Source organism: Numida meleagris, chromosome 5 (assembly GCF_002078875.1).
Source record: "Numida meleagris isolate 19003 breed g44 Domestic line chromosome 5, NumMel1.0, whole genome shotgun sequence".
NCBI classification, from domain to species: Eukaryota; Metazoa; Chordata; class Aves; order Galliformes; family Numididae; genus Numida; species Numida meleagris.
In genome coordinates this window covers 71,224,151-71,241,226 of record NC_034413.1, presented here as the reverse complement: position 1 = coordinate 71,241,226, position 17,076 = coordinate 71,224,151, and the positions used below count along the sequence as shown (strand labels likewise).

The following is a 17,076-nucleotide window of genomic DNA, read 5'->3' as shown; positions in this document are numbered from 1 at the left end:
AACTTCAATTTGCCAACAGTACTAAAAAGAAAAAGGAAAAAGAATTAAACAAAAATTTATATAGTTTGTATCCTACTTTACTTTTCACAATTAGACGTACATTTCCCCTGAATAAAAGCTAGTAAGAGGATGATTTCAAAGAGAGCTGATGGTTACAAAACCAGGAGCACGTAGCTTCCTGACTTAGCAGAACTGTTGTGGTAGCTTCTGTTCTTCCACAGTAACTGCTTTTAGGTGGACAAGTAAACAGAGAACTCAAATCTCTAGTCATATCTCCTCATTGGCATACCTTGAGGAACTGCATCTACTGCGTGCTGCGGAGGAGAGGATAATCTCAAAAGCTGTGGCCTCCTTCAATATCCTGTACTCTTTGTATTTCAGTAATGAAATACACTAAGAAGCATTTTCAAATGTGCAAATACAAGACATATGAATTGGACACTTCTCCGTAAATATTTCCAGAGTTCAGTTAGATAACTCTATTCTTTCCACAGTTTTTAGAAATTACTCCACTACACAAATTCATCAACCATTTCTCTTCACAGAGAATCAGTTCTAATACTAATAATGGCTATGCACTTCATAATCTGTCAGTAGCAATGGTACCAATTACTACAGAAATGTTTCATTTTCACTATGCTATCTTCAGCTGTAGCATTTTGACATTATCCTCAGCTAGGAAGTTAGGTAAAACCTGTATTTTTCCCGGCACCGACACATAGCCCAAAGTATTTCCTGCAAACATCACAAAAATGTTACATTCCTGCTGCTCATTTAGGCACTTCCAACCTAGTTTCTACCTTCACTGATTTACGGCATATCGTTTTCTCCTTTCAAATCAGAGCTACCTATCTCCTATATGCCACAGGTCCCAGAAAAGCTCCACTGTGTAAATCAAGCACAGTTTTGGTACCGCTGACGGAAGAGCTCCGTAAGCCCTTTACCTACCTGACCCTGTTCGATACAGTGCTGACTGGGATCCCTGGTGGAGCTCAATTGTTCCGTGATTGGGACTACGGTACATGGGACTGTAGTAAGTTCTGCCTTCATAGATAGGGGTGATGTGCAAGTCAGGAGATACAGCTGATCGCAGTTCCTGTCCTAGTTGACTGTGTTGACTAGCATAGGAACTCCTCAGGCCTGAAACCAAGAAGAGGTAAGAATGTACAACGCCCACGCTGATTAAAAAAAAGCAGTGATGCTTGTATCTTTCTTACTTTAGCCAAGAAAAAATTATAGCTACATAAAAAACATTTCTGCCTTAAACTTCTTTCCATTGTTAAATGATGCACAGCAAAACATTCATTGACAAAGCAGCATTCCCTCCGTAAAACACTGGCAACTTTAAGTTTTCCAACTCAATTTTTTACTGTAGCATTTACAGCTGAAGTCTGAGTCAAAGCCAAGGCAGCACACACACAGTTCACCAACTGAGCACTGGGAATCTGACAGGGCTTGGTAGGTCAGGTTGATGATTAAACTTGGTGATCTTGAAGGTCTCTCCCAACCTAGATGATTCTGTGTTTCTGTACCTTGTTCTGCTGGCGCTGTAGGAGACTGTTGTTTTTCACCTCCCTTTTAGCTGGCTACCTCGAGTTCCATTTGTTTTACCTCTGCGTTCACCAGGTTCCTCAGCAGTGGGCTTCCTGCGATTGCTGCAGCAGTGCCAGAGCCAGCCTCTCACCTGGCTGACGCAGCAGGGAGGAGCTCTGGGGAGAGCTGACAGCCGCATCAGCACGGACCTTTCCCCTGGGCCCAAATTTCCTCTCAGAAAAGACGATCATATAAAGATTTCAGTATTAAATTGTTCCCCTAAAGGAACACGAGGACTAGTTCATAGGAGGAAAGGTAAGGTTTTTCTCATAGTGAAGGACCAAGCACAGGAAAGTAATAACTTTGCAAGTTTCCTGGAAAGTTTATAGTAGAAATGGCTACAAAACAAGTTGCTAAGCATGACTACAGCAGTTGCTAATTATTTCCCTAACACTACAAATGCATCGAACTTAAAATCTGTTTCTGAATCACCGATTTACCCCAGTAAGTCTTCTTATCTTTTTTAAGAGGATATATTAGTTCACCTGCTTAGAGAAGATAATATTCTCAAGCACTGATACTTGTAAAGTACCTTAGCAGTATTTTAGGAGTATTCACTGTTATGTCATAAACTATGTGGTTCATTTTAACTACTGAATTGCCTTCCGTGTCCAATTCTGCTTTTTTCCTTAGCAAATTGGTAGATTATTAACCCCTGCAAATGGAGGTCGGAGAGAAGACACCTTATTCTGTTTGCTGGGAAATAAGATTATTTTGGGATTGCCTGAAGTGTAATAGTTAAAAAGAAAACAAACGTTGCAGTCACTGCTCAAAGGAGCACGCAGTCCTAACTGCAAGATCACCTGTTTGTGCGACTTCACATGAAGGCCAGAAGAAAACAGCGAACACAAGGAACTTAAAACACATAGTAACTGCATCTCAGTAAGAACTACCCCTCTGATTAATAGAGCCTATGTTACAAGAGTTCATTTTATGACAATATTACCCTATGTTTAAGTTGAAGTGCTTTGAGATAACAGAATTACTAGAAAAAAAACAGAGACTATAATTCAGTGGTACTGTTCCTATTTCAAGAAAGACCTAGGCATGAAACTAGTCCCAGCATAACATCTCTTATTGTACGTACAACCTGCACAGACACGTGAATGTACTTCATCTTCCAAAATACTGCAGTGCTTCTGTTTGGAAGACTCAGAATTTCACACAGCCACATAAATCTTAGAACACGCTACTTAGTGCAGTGCGCTGCTAGCTAGATCGCTAAATCAGAGAGAAGGATGCTATTCCCTGTGAACTTCTCGTACTGACACACCGTGTGGACATCAGCATTTACAAAATGCACCACAGACATGTCCTACTGCTACAGCATTTAATTCTTAGAACTACTATGGCATTACTAGTTTTCTGTAGCTTTAGGCTTGCAACAAGTTTTAAACTGTGCCTTTACCTTTTTTACTAACCTGTAAGGCTATCTGGACGCGGAGGAACCATTCTCTCATATATATCATACTGCTGTCCATACTGTTCCATATCATGAACTGTTCTCTGCAGCGTCGTTCCCAAATGCTGCGGAACTGCAGTCATACCAGAACGCTTCGGGGAAGAGGATCCCAGCTGGGTTTGGGGTGGAGAAGCGACTCTGGTTTGTACATCAGCGAGGGCAAGAGGAGAGCCCACTCTGGCTGAGGCTTGGTACTGGGAAGTCCCGCCGTTGGGATTTGCTGTCTGTCTGGATGTGATCGAGCCAATTCGCCGCACGGTCACGGGGGAAGCGGGTCTCTGTGCAGCGTACGGGGACGCTGCCCGCTGTACTGGCAGAGTAGTGGATGAATATGCGTGAGAAGCAAGGGATCTTTGCTCAGCAACCGATGGAGAACCATACCCGCTACCCAGAGATGTTCGCAGAGACCCCCTGGAAGGGGAAACACCTGTGCTGACCACATAGGAGGGAGACTGTGCTCTGGACGGCACTGAGCTGACGCGCCTCATGGCTCGGCTGGTAGCGACGTTTGCCGAAGGCTGTTGAAAAACAAAGTCAAAACGTTTATCCGTATTATCATTCAGGCCATGCAGCAGGGAATTTGCTCCCGTAAGACAGAAGTTAAGAAGAAATATAAGCAATTTAACAATATACTTAGCAGCTGAAGAATAGCTTTTTCCCTAAACATCATCCCTTCAAGGTTCCCTACAAAACAACTTTTTCTAGCCAGAATTTCACGGTACTTGAAATGGCAGTTCAGCAGTAAGAACGCGCCATTCCTCGTTCTTATTTGGCTCACTATGTTAACATGCTTTCCTACTACTTCAATAAACATTAAATTTTGGAAATTGAGGAACAGCACCGCAAATAATTCTAGTATCAGCTAATAAAGCTTTTCCAATAAAAAACGTTCTGACTAATGAAAAAGAAAGGGAAAAAGGCTAGAAAAGGTAGAAGGTACAGGAACACAAATGCCATCTTCCTTTAAGCAGCATGTTTACATGTGGGCAAAATCTTGGAGGTTTTCCCAAACATCACAACTGAAACAATTTTGAGAAATGCTTTCTTGGCATTTTGTACTAGCAGCACACTCTGCACTCAGGAGACCTCCAGTTTTATTCAACTTCAGCTGCAAGCCATTTCCACTTTCTAACAGTGCAGGTGTTAGTTAAAATAACATTTAAAATAATGCTAATTACATCCTAGAGAAAGTGTAAGTCCAGCTATACATTTATTGTCTTTAGAAGTGTGTTGGAGGCAGTGGCCAGATAGATATAAAGCAGACTATTCTGAGCATACCTGGACTAGAGTCTGCCCTTCAGCTCGTGAGCTTCTCACCAAGTGGTTCGTAGCAGTTCCAATAAGGGAATGCTGCTGTCTGTTTTCTGGTTTGTTCAAGTTTTGGCTGTTATGAAAGCTGCTTACTTCCTGGTAACCACTGTCAGAATAAGAATTCATTTGTGTTGAACTTCTTGAGTTACCAACAGACCCTGCAAATACGAAGCCAGCATAAGAATACAAGAACCGCATAACAGTACGAAAATAAAATACTTCAGAACTTTGCTCTTTGTTATATTCATAACTGTATTATATTTTAATGCAGTTAATACAGAAAAAAATACATTCTAATATTGAAAATGCAAACAACAGACCCTCACTTTCATGGAGAGATGTCTGCTCCGGTGAGTAGAGGTTCCCTTGTATTGGTTCTGTCCTAATGTGATAGGCATTGGTATGAACTCCCTCTGACACTAGGGGTTTGTTTGCACTGGTGGCTGCTGGATCTGAAAGAAATTAAGATGAGGAATCTAGTACTTCACATGCAGATCTCCTGCAAACTCAATGATTATTCTCAAACACTACTAACGAACTTACTTCCAACATAAACGCAGCCTACTGGTAGGCAGCAGTTAGGGTCTACCAAACTAAAGGAAAGAGATTATCATACTCGTATCTGGGAATCTTATCTCCTGTAGTTTTGACGTAGTTCTACAGTTCCCAGTTTTTAAATGTATTTTCCAACCTTTATTAATAAAAAAGAGTAATTGGTTACCTAGCAAATGTACTTTACAGAGCAGAAACTTAATGGAACTGTATTGCAGGACACAGACTAGTCGTTTCTAGTCTTAAGCACCTCCTATCTTAAGACCTGAATAAATAAAAGGTTGAATTGAATTCCATCTCTACTTGTGTATCATCATCGACAGAAGCTGCTGCAAATTTTATGAACTCTTTACTTAATATATTACTATCGAAGTGCTTATTTTTTAATGACTCTTAAGCTAACATCAGTTCTAAGAATATTAGCAGAACTTCATAGGTAGCAAAGGGAAGGCTCATCATAGATGAGAGAAAGCAAAGAAAACATCGCAGCAGTGTTACGAAGAAAGGAGAAATTTAAACAGTCTGTAATACAAGGACAAAGATGAGGACACCAAACAGAAAAGTGAATCAAAATTATTTTGATGGAAATACTCAGTTGTCATTCAACTGCCATGTCACACTTACACTGACAAGAACAAGTGCCAGAGATGCAGGAGGGAATGCGGACTGCATTTAACGTTATCACCAGAGATGTAAGCTTGTGCTGAAGAAATGTGTGATTGCACCTGGATGGGAAACCCAAAATAACATGCTGGGAAACAGTGATCTACAACAACTCCTGTGGATGCTTCGTGTTAGAGGCTGCGAGTTGTAGGCGGCGCCTGCTGAGCGCTCCTTGAAACCAAACCTCACAGCAGGGGACAACACCAGCAAAACCTGACAGCAGGCCTGCGACGGCAGTGACCCAAAGTATGAAAGAGGGCTGGAAAACTCCATGCAAGGGCTAAGGAAAAGTCTTGAACCGACAAATAACGGTTCTGATATAAAACCTAGCAGTAGTCATGGAAAAAAAATATCACAAAAACCAACAGATGGGCTATTAAAAATTCTTTACTGCAGCTGTTAATGCAGTGCACCATGAAAGAGAACTCCAGAATACAGCCAAGAGCATCCGCACCTAACAAGCCAAAAAAGAACTACTCTTACCTGACTTTTACCAATAGCTGTACACCAAGAGCTGGTGTCTCAGTATTTGTGCAGTAATGGCATTTCCACACTAAAATGTTACTAACTGCTATTATGAGGAATGCTTGAACACTGTTCAAACACCAGATTTAAGAAATGAAGTCAATACATCTTACAAATGACATGCAGCCAGCACAGTTACGGGGGAGCAGAACAGCTTGAGGCCAAGCCCTCTGGTATAACTGACGCTAAATCAATTCTCTGTAAGAGGAGGATAATAGACCAAATCTAACTAAGATTTAAGAAGTGTTACTACACTTGCATTAATTTCATCACAAGTATCTCTGGATACGATACAGAAAACCAACGCTGAAGTAACTCAGTGTTGACGGACATAAGTGAGTATTTCATATGTTCTTTAAACTAAAAGGCTGTGGGGACAGGGGCATGTAAATTACTTTACAATTATCTTTAACTTGAACATTTTAATTTTCAACCTCTTTTAATTTAAGTAATGCAAGGCCCTGTTGTTTTGCCTCCTGTCTGTCACATTAATATCAAATCAATTTCAAGCTGACAAATAACTGGTCTGGGGAGAAACACATCGGAAGAATAAAGTTCAATTGTGTGACGCTGCACAGCTGTCCCTAAAACAGAGATCCAAACCAAGACCTCACTTCTGTCTCACATTTGCCACCAAGCAAATGCTTTTACAAAGCTAAATAATAAAGATTGTTTAGGCTCCCTAACAAATGCAAGAAAGCACAATAAGATGTCTTGTCTTTCTCTCTCTCTTTGCTACTATCAATCATGAGGAGAATGCCTGGAATAAAATAATAGCCTTTTGTAAATGGCTGCTGATCTCATATTCTATTTATAAGCATCTGCAAACAACGTCATGCTATATTTCTGTTAAAAATTCTGTATATTTCTACTGATGCATTTCAGGTAAGCTTACAGCACAGCACCTGCTGATGCCTTTTGACACAAACTGCCGCCTGCAAGTCAGGAAGAAAGGTGCAGGGCAGGGCTCTCCTTCACCCCAATGGCAGTATGTCTCAGACCACGCTCAGTAAGACATCAAGTGATATTTCTTCAAGATAAAGCTCAGAAGTGAATACATAAGTAAGTAAAACCTACCGTCATGCTACACTCACCACATGAACATGAACAGTAAACAAAATTCCTATCAGTTGATGTTCCAAGCAAAAAATACCCTTTTTTTCAAACACGTGTGCTTCTGAGTAATTACTGTAAGGAAGCCTGACCTGTGGCACTCCCAGATGGACGCAGCACACAGCTCGGTTTGCATTGCGCATGCACTACGTAAGCAGGAGCACGAGTTCTTAAGCGAAAGCTCGTGTATTTGTAAACTATTATAGCCTGAATACGAATCCTGTCCTAAAGCAAGAAGTGCATTCCCCCACTTCTTGGAGCTCTCCTCTCTTAATACTGCCATTTTGCCAAATGCTAAGCGTCTTCACAGCAGGGATTTGTAGGAAAAGAAACAAGTGGGAGGAGAGAGTTACGGGATAAGATAAGAGGGGGAGAGATGAAAGAAACAAATTAATGGGAAGGCGAGGAGAAAAAGCAATAGATGAGTAAGTACAGGAAAAAGTGAGGAGGAAATAAAGGAATGGGATGCGAATCAATGAGATAAACCTGTAAAACAAAGGCTGAGATGTGTCAGAATACTACTTTACCAGTTGTGAACTGTCACTGGAACATTAGCGAACCAAGGGAAATAATATGACAGAAGACACGAATGTAATTTTCAGAATGAACGTTTAAAAAGAAAAAAACACCACAACAAAGTAACTCAATTGCTTGGAAAAAATCAAACAAACAAAAAAAAAAGCCCAGCAAATGTGATTTCTGCTTCAAAATACTGTTAGAAGAATACCCCCAAAAGCACCACCCTGATTAGCAAAATTTAAATGCCATGGCAAGTAGGCTGTTGACCACATTAGATTTAAAATAAAAAAGCTAATATACCTCACGTCAGCAGAGGTGATACCATGATGGCAACTGAAACTGTGCAAATAGAATTATACACAAGGTTTAAGAACTTAGTATCTATAAACAAAACAAACAAAAAAAGGGAGAGAAGATAGTTTGAGAGATGGATTTTCCAAGAATATGGATAATTATAAGTACATTTGAGTGAGCAAGCAGATAATTATGATGCATTTTTTTATGGTGCGTTATGATGCAAAATATTGGATAGTTCTTTAAACTGCATGCATCTTCATACAGGGCTCTGCACAGTACTTATATATCTTTAGTTAGTAACAAGCTATCTAAAATTCTATGGGCATTTTTATTATATTCAGCCAGTTGTGCTTAACATGACATCCTTCCAAGAATTTACGATTGGATCAGGAAAACAGGGTCCAATGCAAAAAGCAGTTTGCATGGAGCCAAGGTCCAACTCCTGGTCCTGCTTCGTGGTGTTTGCAGTGTTGACTTCTGTAGATACGTTCATCGCTCTGAAGAAACTACCAGCTGTTCAGAGGCTGACTCTTCAATCATTAAATATTTTAAACCATTGCACGAAACCTGGCTCTGATGTGCGAGGATCAGATTGGGTTGTTCTAACAGTTCCTTTGGATTAGACACTTGGATGTCACTTGAAAGCTACAGTCCTATCCAATTCCGTGTAATACACTTAGCTGTAGACTCAGAAGAACTACAAGAGTAATTTTTCATATTTTGGAAAGAGAATTAGAGATATCCTGAGATACAGAAGCAGAAGAAATACTCTCAGAAAAACCTCTGCTTATTGGAGGATCTAGGTTAAGTAAGAAGAGCTGTACGAAGGAAAAACAGACTTCAAGCTTAAAGCAGACACATGGTCTTTACGGGCTATGGGGAAGACTCAAAATTCTTTGTGAATTAATTGTATAGGACACCAAACGTGGAAGGTTTTTGTTAGTATCATACAACACAAAATTTATAAAGGCACAAAAAGATGCAAGAAATGTAGTTGCAGCTGCCCTTATTGAAGCCAAATAAGCTTTTATAATAACAAAGGAACACATAAGTCTGTGTGTGAAGTATATTAATGTTGCTTTAGAAAAGATATCTGAAAAAGACACACACTGCTAATGTTCAGTTCACATCAAAACAAGCAATAAAGGCCAAGAAAATAAAGGGTTTGCGGCATAAGGCAAAATGTACGCATAGAAGAGAATACCTGGTGATCTCCAAGGAAATGACTTCTCAGTAGAGCTGCGGAAAGAAAAAAAGTTATCACCAAAAGAACCACATATCTCGACAGGGTTTCTTTCTTTCTTTCTAAACCCAAATGTACCACATCCTACAAAAGCCAGCAGACAAAGTTTCAGGAGCCAGCACTTGTAGCTCTTTGTACCCAGAACTAAACCTCTGGGTATTGATTTTTATTTTGCATTAATCATGGGGAATTCCCTGTAACTCACTGTCTTATAAATTACCAAGGAGTTTGGCCTTCCCGCATCAGGACAGATAAGGATGTGACGTACGTCTTATTTAAGGTGTGAGGATGTGAACAATTCCATGCAGCAGAAGTTCAGAATCGTGTGTGTTGGGTTAGCAGTAAGCAAACAGCTTCCAAAAGAAGGGCATTCACTGCTGATGGCAGAGTCTAGCACGGAGGTTTGGGAATCACAACTCTAGTGCATTTTGCATCTACACATAATGCATTTTGAATAAATGAACAGAAATGGAACCTGCACATTTCATTATCAGTTCACTTCCCGGTATCCTCGAGAGAATTCTGATCCTTTGCAGACGGTAAAAAGCGAAGCCACCTGACACAGCAGAACACATCTGCCTCCAAGTACAAAAGGTAACGCATTTTTTACACGGTTTAGGTGGAGCATGCCTTGGGAAACAGCTACTTCCAAGATCCAGCAGGTGTTCATCTACTGCGTAAACACCTACTTGCATTTTTCAAATAATTATTTTACAGACATCTATCTTAACCATTTTGTTTCTTCTACAAAAACACTCGTGCTGATATAGAAGCAGTGCACAACTATCTTTATAGACAGATGCACAATTCATCCACTGGATACTTTTTTTAAAATAAAAAACACTGCTCCTTCACTCTACATATTGATCATCGAACTTGGAGCGTTAAGCCATTTTGCAATGCTTGTAGGATAGTATTTTCCAAACAAAAAGCTGTTTAGAAGAAAATACGAGCACCTCCATCAGGCTTTACGATGTCTGTGCGTCAGCATGCAACCGTAATGTTGGATAAGATGCATCTATTTCTGCATTATTTATTTTACTTTTCTACCACAGCTACCAACTACAAACAATATTTTCGCACAGCAACTTGAACAATACTACATATTTACTTTGCTCTATAAAAACAAGGAACTTCTTTTGGAGTCAATATCGTTGTGTATGGAAGTGCTAAACCTGCACTTAGGAGCTCTAGGACTCAGGTCCAGTGTCAGAATAACTAAACACGTACATAAACAAATCCAAACTCCATGTCACATCAGGAGAAGCAACAGATTCATTCAAGTATCATTCTGTGGGCATAACGAGGATAACTTAAGGACTTACCCTACAACAACCAACAACTACCTTCCCCAAAGCTCCGCTCTGTTCCAGGTGAGTTGTGCCATCCCACCCGCTGACACCCAGGGGAAGCAGGTTATTTGCAGGGGTGTAACCCAGTGCTAAGCAGAGCTGCCAGTCAACACTTAGTGTCCGTTGAGACAGAGTGCTTTAGCTGTCCTTCATCTGCCAGGTTAAATATCCAGACTGAGAGCACACTCACACTTGTAAGAAGTGTGAAAGCTTAAGTCTGTGTATAACTAAATTCCTCGTAGAGGTAGATTAAAAAAAAATAAAGCATTTGTTAAAATCTATATACTGTAATACACATTGCTAGTAACAAGCAATCGTCAAAATAAGTATAATGAGATTTTGTATTTTTGATTGTTTTGCTGATAGCACAAGTTTTCACTCCCATTTTAACTAAGGATACACTTTCAAGGCGGCTTTTCAGCTCCAGCTTTTCTGACAGGCACCTTCCTGCCTTCACCAACACTGCTGTACACAGCTGCCTCGCGGCCACGTGCAGCCCAACAGCTCTGCCACCAGCATGCCCAGAGCAAGTGGCACTACGAGTCATGGGGAGGGATTCGGCTGGTGAAGGCAAGCAACTCGTGCTCCGGGTAGGAATTTAGAAGGCCGTATCTGGAGCACTGCTCCCGAATTTGGCCACCCATTGAAAGGCACTAATCCAGGTCGGATCCTGAAGCTGAGAGGTGACCCCACCAGCCCGGCCCTGCACGCCGCACAGCACTCAGCCAGAACGCGGCCTCTGCCGGCTCTGTACCCCCACATCTCTGTACCTGAATGATGCACTGTGGGAACCAGCGCTCTTCGGTGCTTCAGCTGTATAAGGCTTCAGAGAGGGACTGGCTAACGCACTCTACCTGGTTTGCCAGCGCTGTCCGCCAGAGCTGAGGGCAGCTGAGGCACTGCCTGCACCTCAGTGCACGTATGCAGGAGACTGCTCACAGGAAGAACAACAGCCCAGCTTCACAGCACAGTCAGCGACTGGAGAGCACAGCAGCTATTTACATACGCAGCTCGGGTCAGTATTAATTCATGGCTCTTCAATTTATCAGCAGAGCATCTCACCAGTAAACCACAGTTTTACATATTGGAAAACTAGAAATCAAATTGCATAAAAAGCAAAATTCCTGCGTTTCATGGGCATTGAAAGCTTTGACAGACCACCAAAAATGCTTACGGTCTGCGTAAACAGAGAACAAAAATACAACACCAGAGCTGTAACAAGAAAATTACCCAGTTATCTGTTTGTTCTGGGTAAACGGAACAAAGCAAAGTTGCAAGAGAAAAAAATAAAACTAAATGGAACAAAAAAAACCCAAGAACAACACAGTTCCTTCATTGCTCTGGTTATCAGAAAAGAAAAAATGCAATTAAAAAAAAAACAAGAAACCACACCCATTCAATTAGAAGATAGAGGAAACAGAACAACACAGAAAAGCCCAGCAAATGCTCAGAACCGCCATCCTCAGAAGGTGATGGAAAACTTCCCAGCCACCCCAAGCTGTTCCTCACTAGGGACAGACTATTAAAAATGTGGTGCTCAAACCAAACTACGGCTAGAAGAGAGAATTCTTGACGGGCTTCAGTGGCAGATGGCTAAACACACCAGGCCCCGCTGTACGCAGCAATTTTTCCAGTGCCTCCTTTTAACGGTGCCACAGACCACACTGAACATGCTGGATATCTGTGTTGTCAGGTAGTTACCCGAACCCAATTAAAACCAGAAATGCACTACTGAAGCGTCAGTGATAGGAGCAGGCCAAGACAGCTTTTGGAAAAGCCCAGCCTGTCTCGTGGACCTGCCCAGACTGCTCAGCTGCGGCCAGGGCAGGCAGCGAGCAGTGAGCCTGTCCGTTCACCTCCACGTTTGAAGGTCTCTGACACAGCCTACGGCACAGTTATGTGTCTAGCCATGAGAAATTTTAAAAAGTGTGTATGATTAGAAAACAGCTCATACAAAAGAGAAAAGTTTCTTAATATTTTTAATGAATAAAATGAATTTTAATGAATAAAAATTATCTGTCGAAGAGCCCCAGAATTTCTTCCAGCTGCAGTGCTTACGTACCTCTACGTGGAGTGCTGGAATCTGGAGGTGATATTACTTTATTAAACACCTGAGAATAATTCAAGTGGATAAATGAGTTTTATAGGCAAAGGAGGGAATATTTTGACCAGCTCGTACACAACGGAGGTTTTGTGTCCACCTTAACCACTAGCAACATGCCTATGAGCACGACTGTTGTGTTTGTACGCCCAGGACAACTCGAACACCTGAAATCCTGCGTAGGCAGGACAAAACTGCACAAGTGGAAGGGAACAGCAGTGGAAATTTCTGGCATACCAGTACAATCAGAAGAGGAACTAGGATGAAAGTTTGAAGAAAACATGAAAAATCTTGAAACATTGCTAATGCTGTAACCTAAACAAATGGGTCCGTTCCTGTTATTCTTTCTACCTGGGAAATGGAATATAAGAAAATATGAGTTCATTTCCTGAGCCAACGCTGAAGTAAGGGCATTTCTGAGAGTGATCGGAGGGTACTGACAGAGCAGGAGACAAGGACGCTGCTTTGCCAGCAGGAGAACAAACAAGGCTAACAATGCACACCCAGCTTTGGAAATGGAGGTCACAAGATATCATTACAGCCTAAAGAGTTACCGAATTAAAAAACCCTCATTTTTATATGTAATTATTTGTAATACAGAAGACAGAAACTCTACAGCTGGATAAAAGAGGATTTATAAAACACTACTAACACCTACAAAGTCTGAGGAACGTGCTCAAAATGTGCCTAGAAATTTGGGGACATCATACACGCAAGCAATTTCAAACACGTCTATCACGTATTTCGGACTTTGCAGGAGGCCGGAGCAGCACCCTGACTAGGATCTGCAAGAACCGCGCTCAGCGCAGCACGGTGAGCACTGCTGCCACGACAAGCCTGCTCTGCATGCCCGGCTGGACGCGTGCTGCCCAGCACTGCTCCTGGGGAGCACCAGCTCCCAGCACTACGTGACGAGGCACTGCCTGCTCCGCCCACACTGCTCCTAAGCATTCTGCCACTTGGTAAGAGCCAAAAACGTGTGAGCATGAAAGTGCAGCACGTGGTCTCACAGAAAATTATCAGTGCTCAATTAGAGAGTGCAATACTCTCAGAATCACTTTGGAATATTTTCTACTATTGCAGAGAGCTAACATTGTGCTTTAATTGGTACTGGAAAAAAGGGATTATATGTACAGAAGGCAGAGAAAACGAACCATCCTGACTGCTGTAAATGCACAGTTTTACAGAAGTCAGAAGACTTCAGGTATGCACGTTGTTACTCGCACTTGGTTAAGTCAGTTTATTAGTACTTCAAGTGTTAATTTCTAGCTGTTAAGCATACTGCCAAAGAACGTGCATTCTTCAAATGACCAACTTTAGCGTGCCTGTTATGTCACTTTTTTTTTTAAAAGCGTTCAAGGCAAACTGCTATAATGAGTGTAATAATTTACAATTCAATTAATAACCGAGTATTTTGGTTCCTCAAACCACACAATTTTCAAGAGCCAGACATGATAACTCATGAAAAGAGTGAGAGGAATTGAGCTTGAGAGTCACCGGAGAGGTTAGACAACGCATTTTACAAAGAGTCTGACTTCTGCCCCTTGACACACACTGATATCTACCTGCATCAGCACGTACTCCAGCACACCTGGCAGCCCAGAACTGAGTCCGACTGAATGGGTAACGCTACAGACGGAAAGTTAGCTGCAGTGCTGCATTATATGGGAGCCTGAACATCCCAGTGGCTTCTTCAGAGAAACCTGCGCATGTTATAACACGACACAAAAAAATAAGAAGATACAACTGAAACTTCATATTGTTTTTCCCACTCTGCCATCTCCAATCTTGTAGCATATAATGCATTAAAAATATTTAATACTTACATGCAACTCTAATCCTCATGTATTCTTTCAGTCTCTTATGATATTGCAAAACATATAGGATGGCATGAAAGACCTTAGAAAGGCTGAGCAAAATACCCATTTATAAATATAATTATGAGAAGAAATCATTTTAACAGGCAAGTAACCCGCGAGTACACAAAAATAAAAACATTTTTTAATTCAGGGCTGCAGATGATCTAATTCTTGCTTCTCTACCCATCACATTACAGTTCCTTAGTATATGCAGATCTGTTGCTGTAGTCAGCCTCCACACTCCTCTTAAAAGAGTGAGACAGTCAACTATGCCTGTGTGAGGCTGGCATCTAGAATATAGTTGTCTTACAGGTAGGCAACAGTCTAACAAACCTGAACTGCAAACTACCTTTTGTTTGCTTCCCTTTGTTCATGAGTAATAAAGCAACAAACATATTTCTTAAGGACTAACAGAAGCAGAATGAACCGCTTTTGCAACACCAGCCCTTCTGGGTGAGGTCGGTGGGTTACGGCCTCACCACTGGTGCCAACCTGCAGGATGGACATAGGCATGGACTCGCAGACCGTGCCTACTGCTGCATGGAGCGTGCTCCGTCCTGTGTGTCGTACTTCCCCGTTACCACACCAGCTGCTACAATGACTTCCACTGAGCTGGTGCTCCTGTAACAGGGTGATGTGCTGGTACAGAGGGATGTCTTGACTGAAGCGCAGAACAGCTTAAAGCCCGAGCTGCAACAACCCAATGGGCTCACAAGCACCTGTGACTTCGGGTCAGCATCCATTTTGCAAGCTGCACTATCCCCGGGCCAACATAGTTTTGCAGGGATCCAGTTTAGAAGCAAGTACATCAGAAACACTGCCACACAACTGAGGTGAACGCAGCCTCCAGTTGGACTTCTGACATGAAATGCTCCCAGCTGCTTCAACCACATTAAAGATTAAAGCATTATCTTTGAAACAAAGCATTGCTGATTTCCTCAGGGGAAGAAACCCTGAACAAATGGTAAAAATAAGAAGGCGTATACATCTTTTATTTATTTATTTTTTGATAAGAGCATACTGGAAAATTCTTGGCTAGATGGAACAATATTTTGCTGTGTAGGTGCCCAACTTCAGTGTGGGTCTCCGAGCAGGCTGTCAGCCATCCCCACTTGCTCTTTCAACTAAGCATTCAGCTTCCAAGCTTTTTTTTTTTTTTGCCTCAGGTGCCCTCTTCATTTTTATTTACCACCTTGTCACCCTTAGCAAGATATTTACATCACTCAGTTTGAGGAAACACATATCTTTTTTTAAGCTATAAATTTTGCCACTATATTTGCGTCTCCTTTGAAACTCCTCCAAACTATTGTTTTACCTTAATTCTTTCGAACACTAACTCTACCAGAAGCAGCTGGTCGTGAAGAAATGGAAGAATCTGATTCAAATACAGAATTTTTCTTTCAGCATCTCACACATCTTTAAAAAAGTATATCCACATTAAAGAATAAGCCAAAAGTATTAATGAAGTACACACATATCTCATTATGTGTAGAGAAAATCTAGTTAGAATTTAGAGTCCCTCAGTAAAAAAGCAACGTAGCATTGCCTTCTTATCTTTATGGGACTAGATTCAGACGGCATAAGACAATTTAGAAAAAGTAGAACAGCGGTCAGAATACAAGGGTGTTTGCAAAAACATATGTATACTTGAAGGGAGTGCATAAACAAGGGGGGAACGATTGTTTCTGTGGGTGGATAGCGATAGGAGAAGGAGGAATGGTTTTAAACTGAGACAGGGGAGATTTAGGTTGGCTATTAGGAGGAAGTTTTTCACTCAGAGGTGGTGACGCGCTGGAGCAGGATGCCCACGGAGGTTGTGGATGCCCCGTCCCTGGAGGCATGCAGGGCCAGGCTGGAAGTGGCTCTGGGCAGCCTGGTCTAGTGGTTGGTGACCCTGCACTTGGCAGGGGGGTTGAAACTCAATGATCTTTGAGGTCCTTTTCAACCCAGGCCATTCTATGATACTATTCTATGATTCTATGATATGAATGTATACATATGTTTTTTATATGAATATAATTCATCTTTATTTTAGAATGTTGGTTTTTTTTTTTACAGTTATTAATAACGTATTTTATGGATCTCAAAACAAGTGTTTAAAGAGCTTACCTAGACTCACAAATGTACTCATACAAAGGTATACAATAAACCAACTTATGTACTAATATTTTCTCCCCCTGAACTTTCATCAACTTTTTCACGTAAACAAACATAGCTCAGCTATACGGAAAGCAACTAAGAACAAATGGTTCTATACTGAACCATGACAACTATACATTTTGTTTTCCATCGTGGTAAATATAGAGGTATAGATCACAGAATCGTTTGAGTTGGAAGGGACCCCTAAAGGACACGTAGCCCAACTCCCTTGCACTGAACGGGGGCATCCACAGGTAGATCAGGTGCTCAGAGCCTGGTCCAGCCTGACTTGGAATGTCTGCAGGGACGGGGCACCCACCACCTCTCTGGGCAACCTGTGCCAGTGC

General features: G+C 41.5%; 1 protein-coding gene across 9 annotated transcripts in view; it reads right to left on the bottom strand.

Moving 5' to 3' along the window:
• PKP4 (plakophilin 4) overlaps positions 1-17,076 on the bottom strand; it is a 64,103-nt gene that overhangs the window by 19,863 nt on the left and 27,164 nt on the right. For 3 of the 9 annotated variants that reach the window (XM_021397563.1, XM_021397564.1, XM_021397565.1), the window contains 5 exons: positions 9,240-9,274; positions 4,687-4,818; positions 4,334-4,524; positions 3,015-3,573; positions 949-1,140 (listed from right to left, as the gene is read on the bottom strand). In XM_021397563.1, the coding sequence (XP_021253238.1) occupies positions 949-1,140; positions 3,015-3,573; positions 4,334-4,524; positions 4,687-4,818; positions 9,240-9,274 (1,109 nt within the window). Of the gene's footprint in view, positions 1-948; positions 1,141-3,014; positions 3,574-4,333; positions 4,525-4,686; positions 4,819-8,038; positions 8,078-9,239; positions 9,275-14,296; positions 14,435-17,076 lie in introns of all 9 variants that reach the window. The other 6 variants (XM_021397567.1, XM_021397569.1, XM_021397568.1 and 3 more) reach the window with 5 other exon arrangements.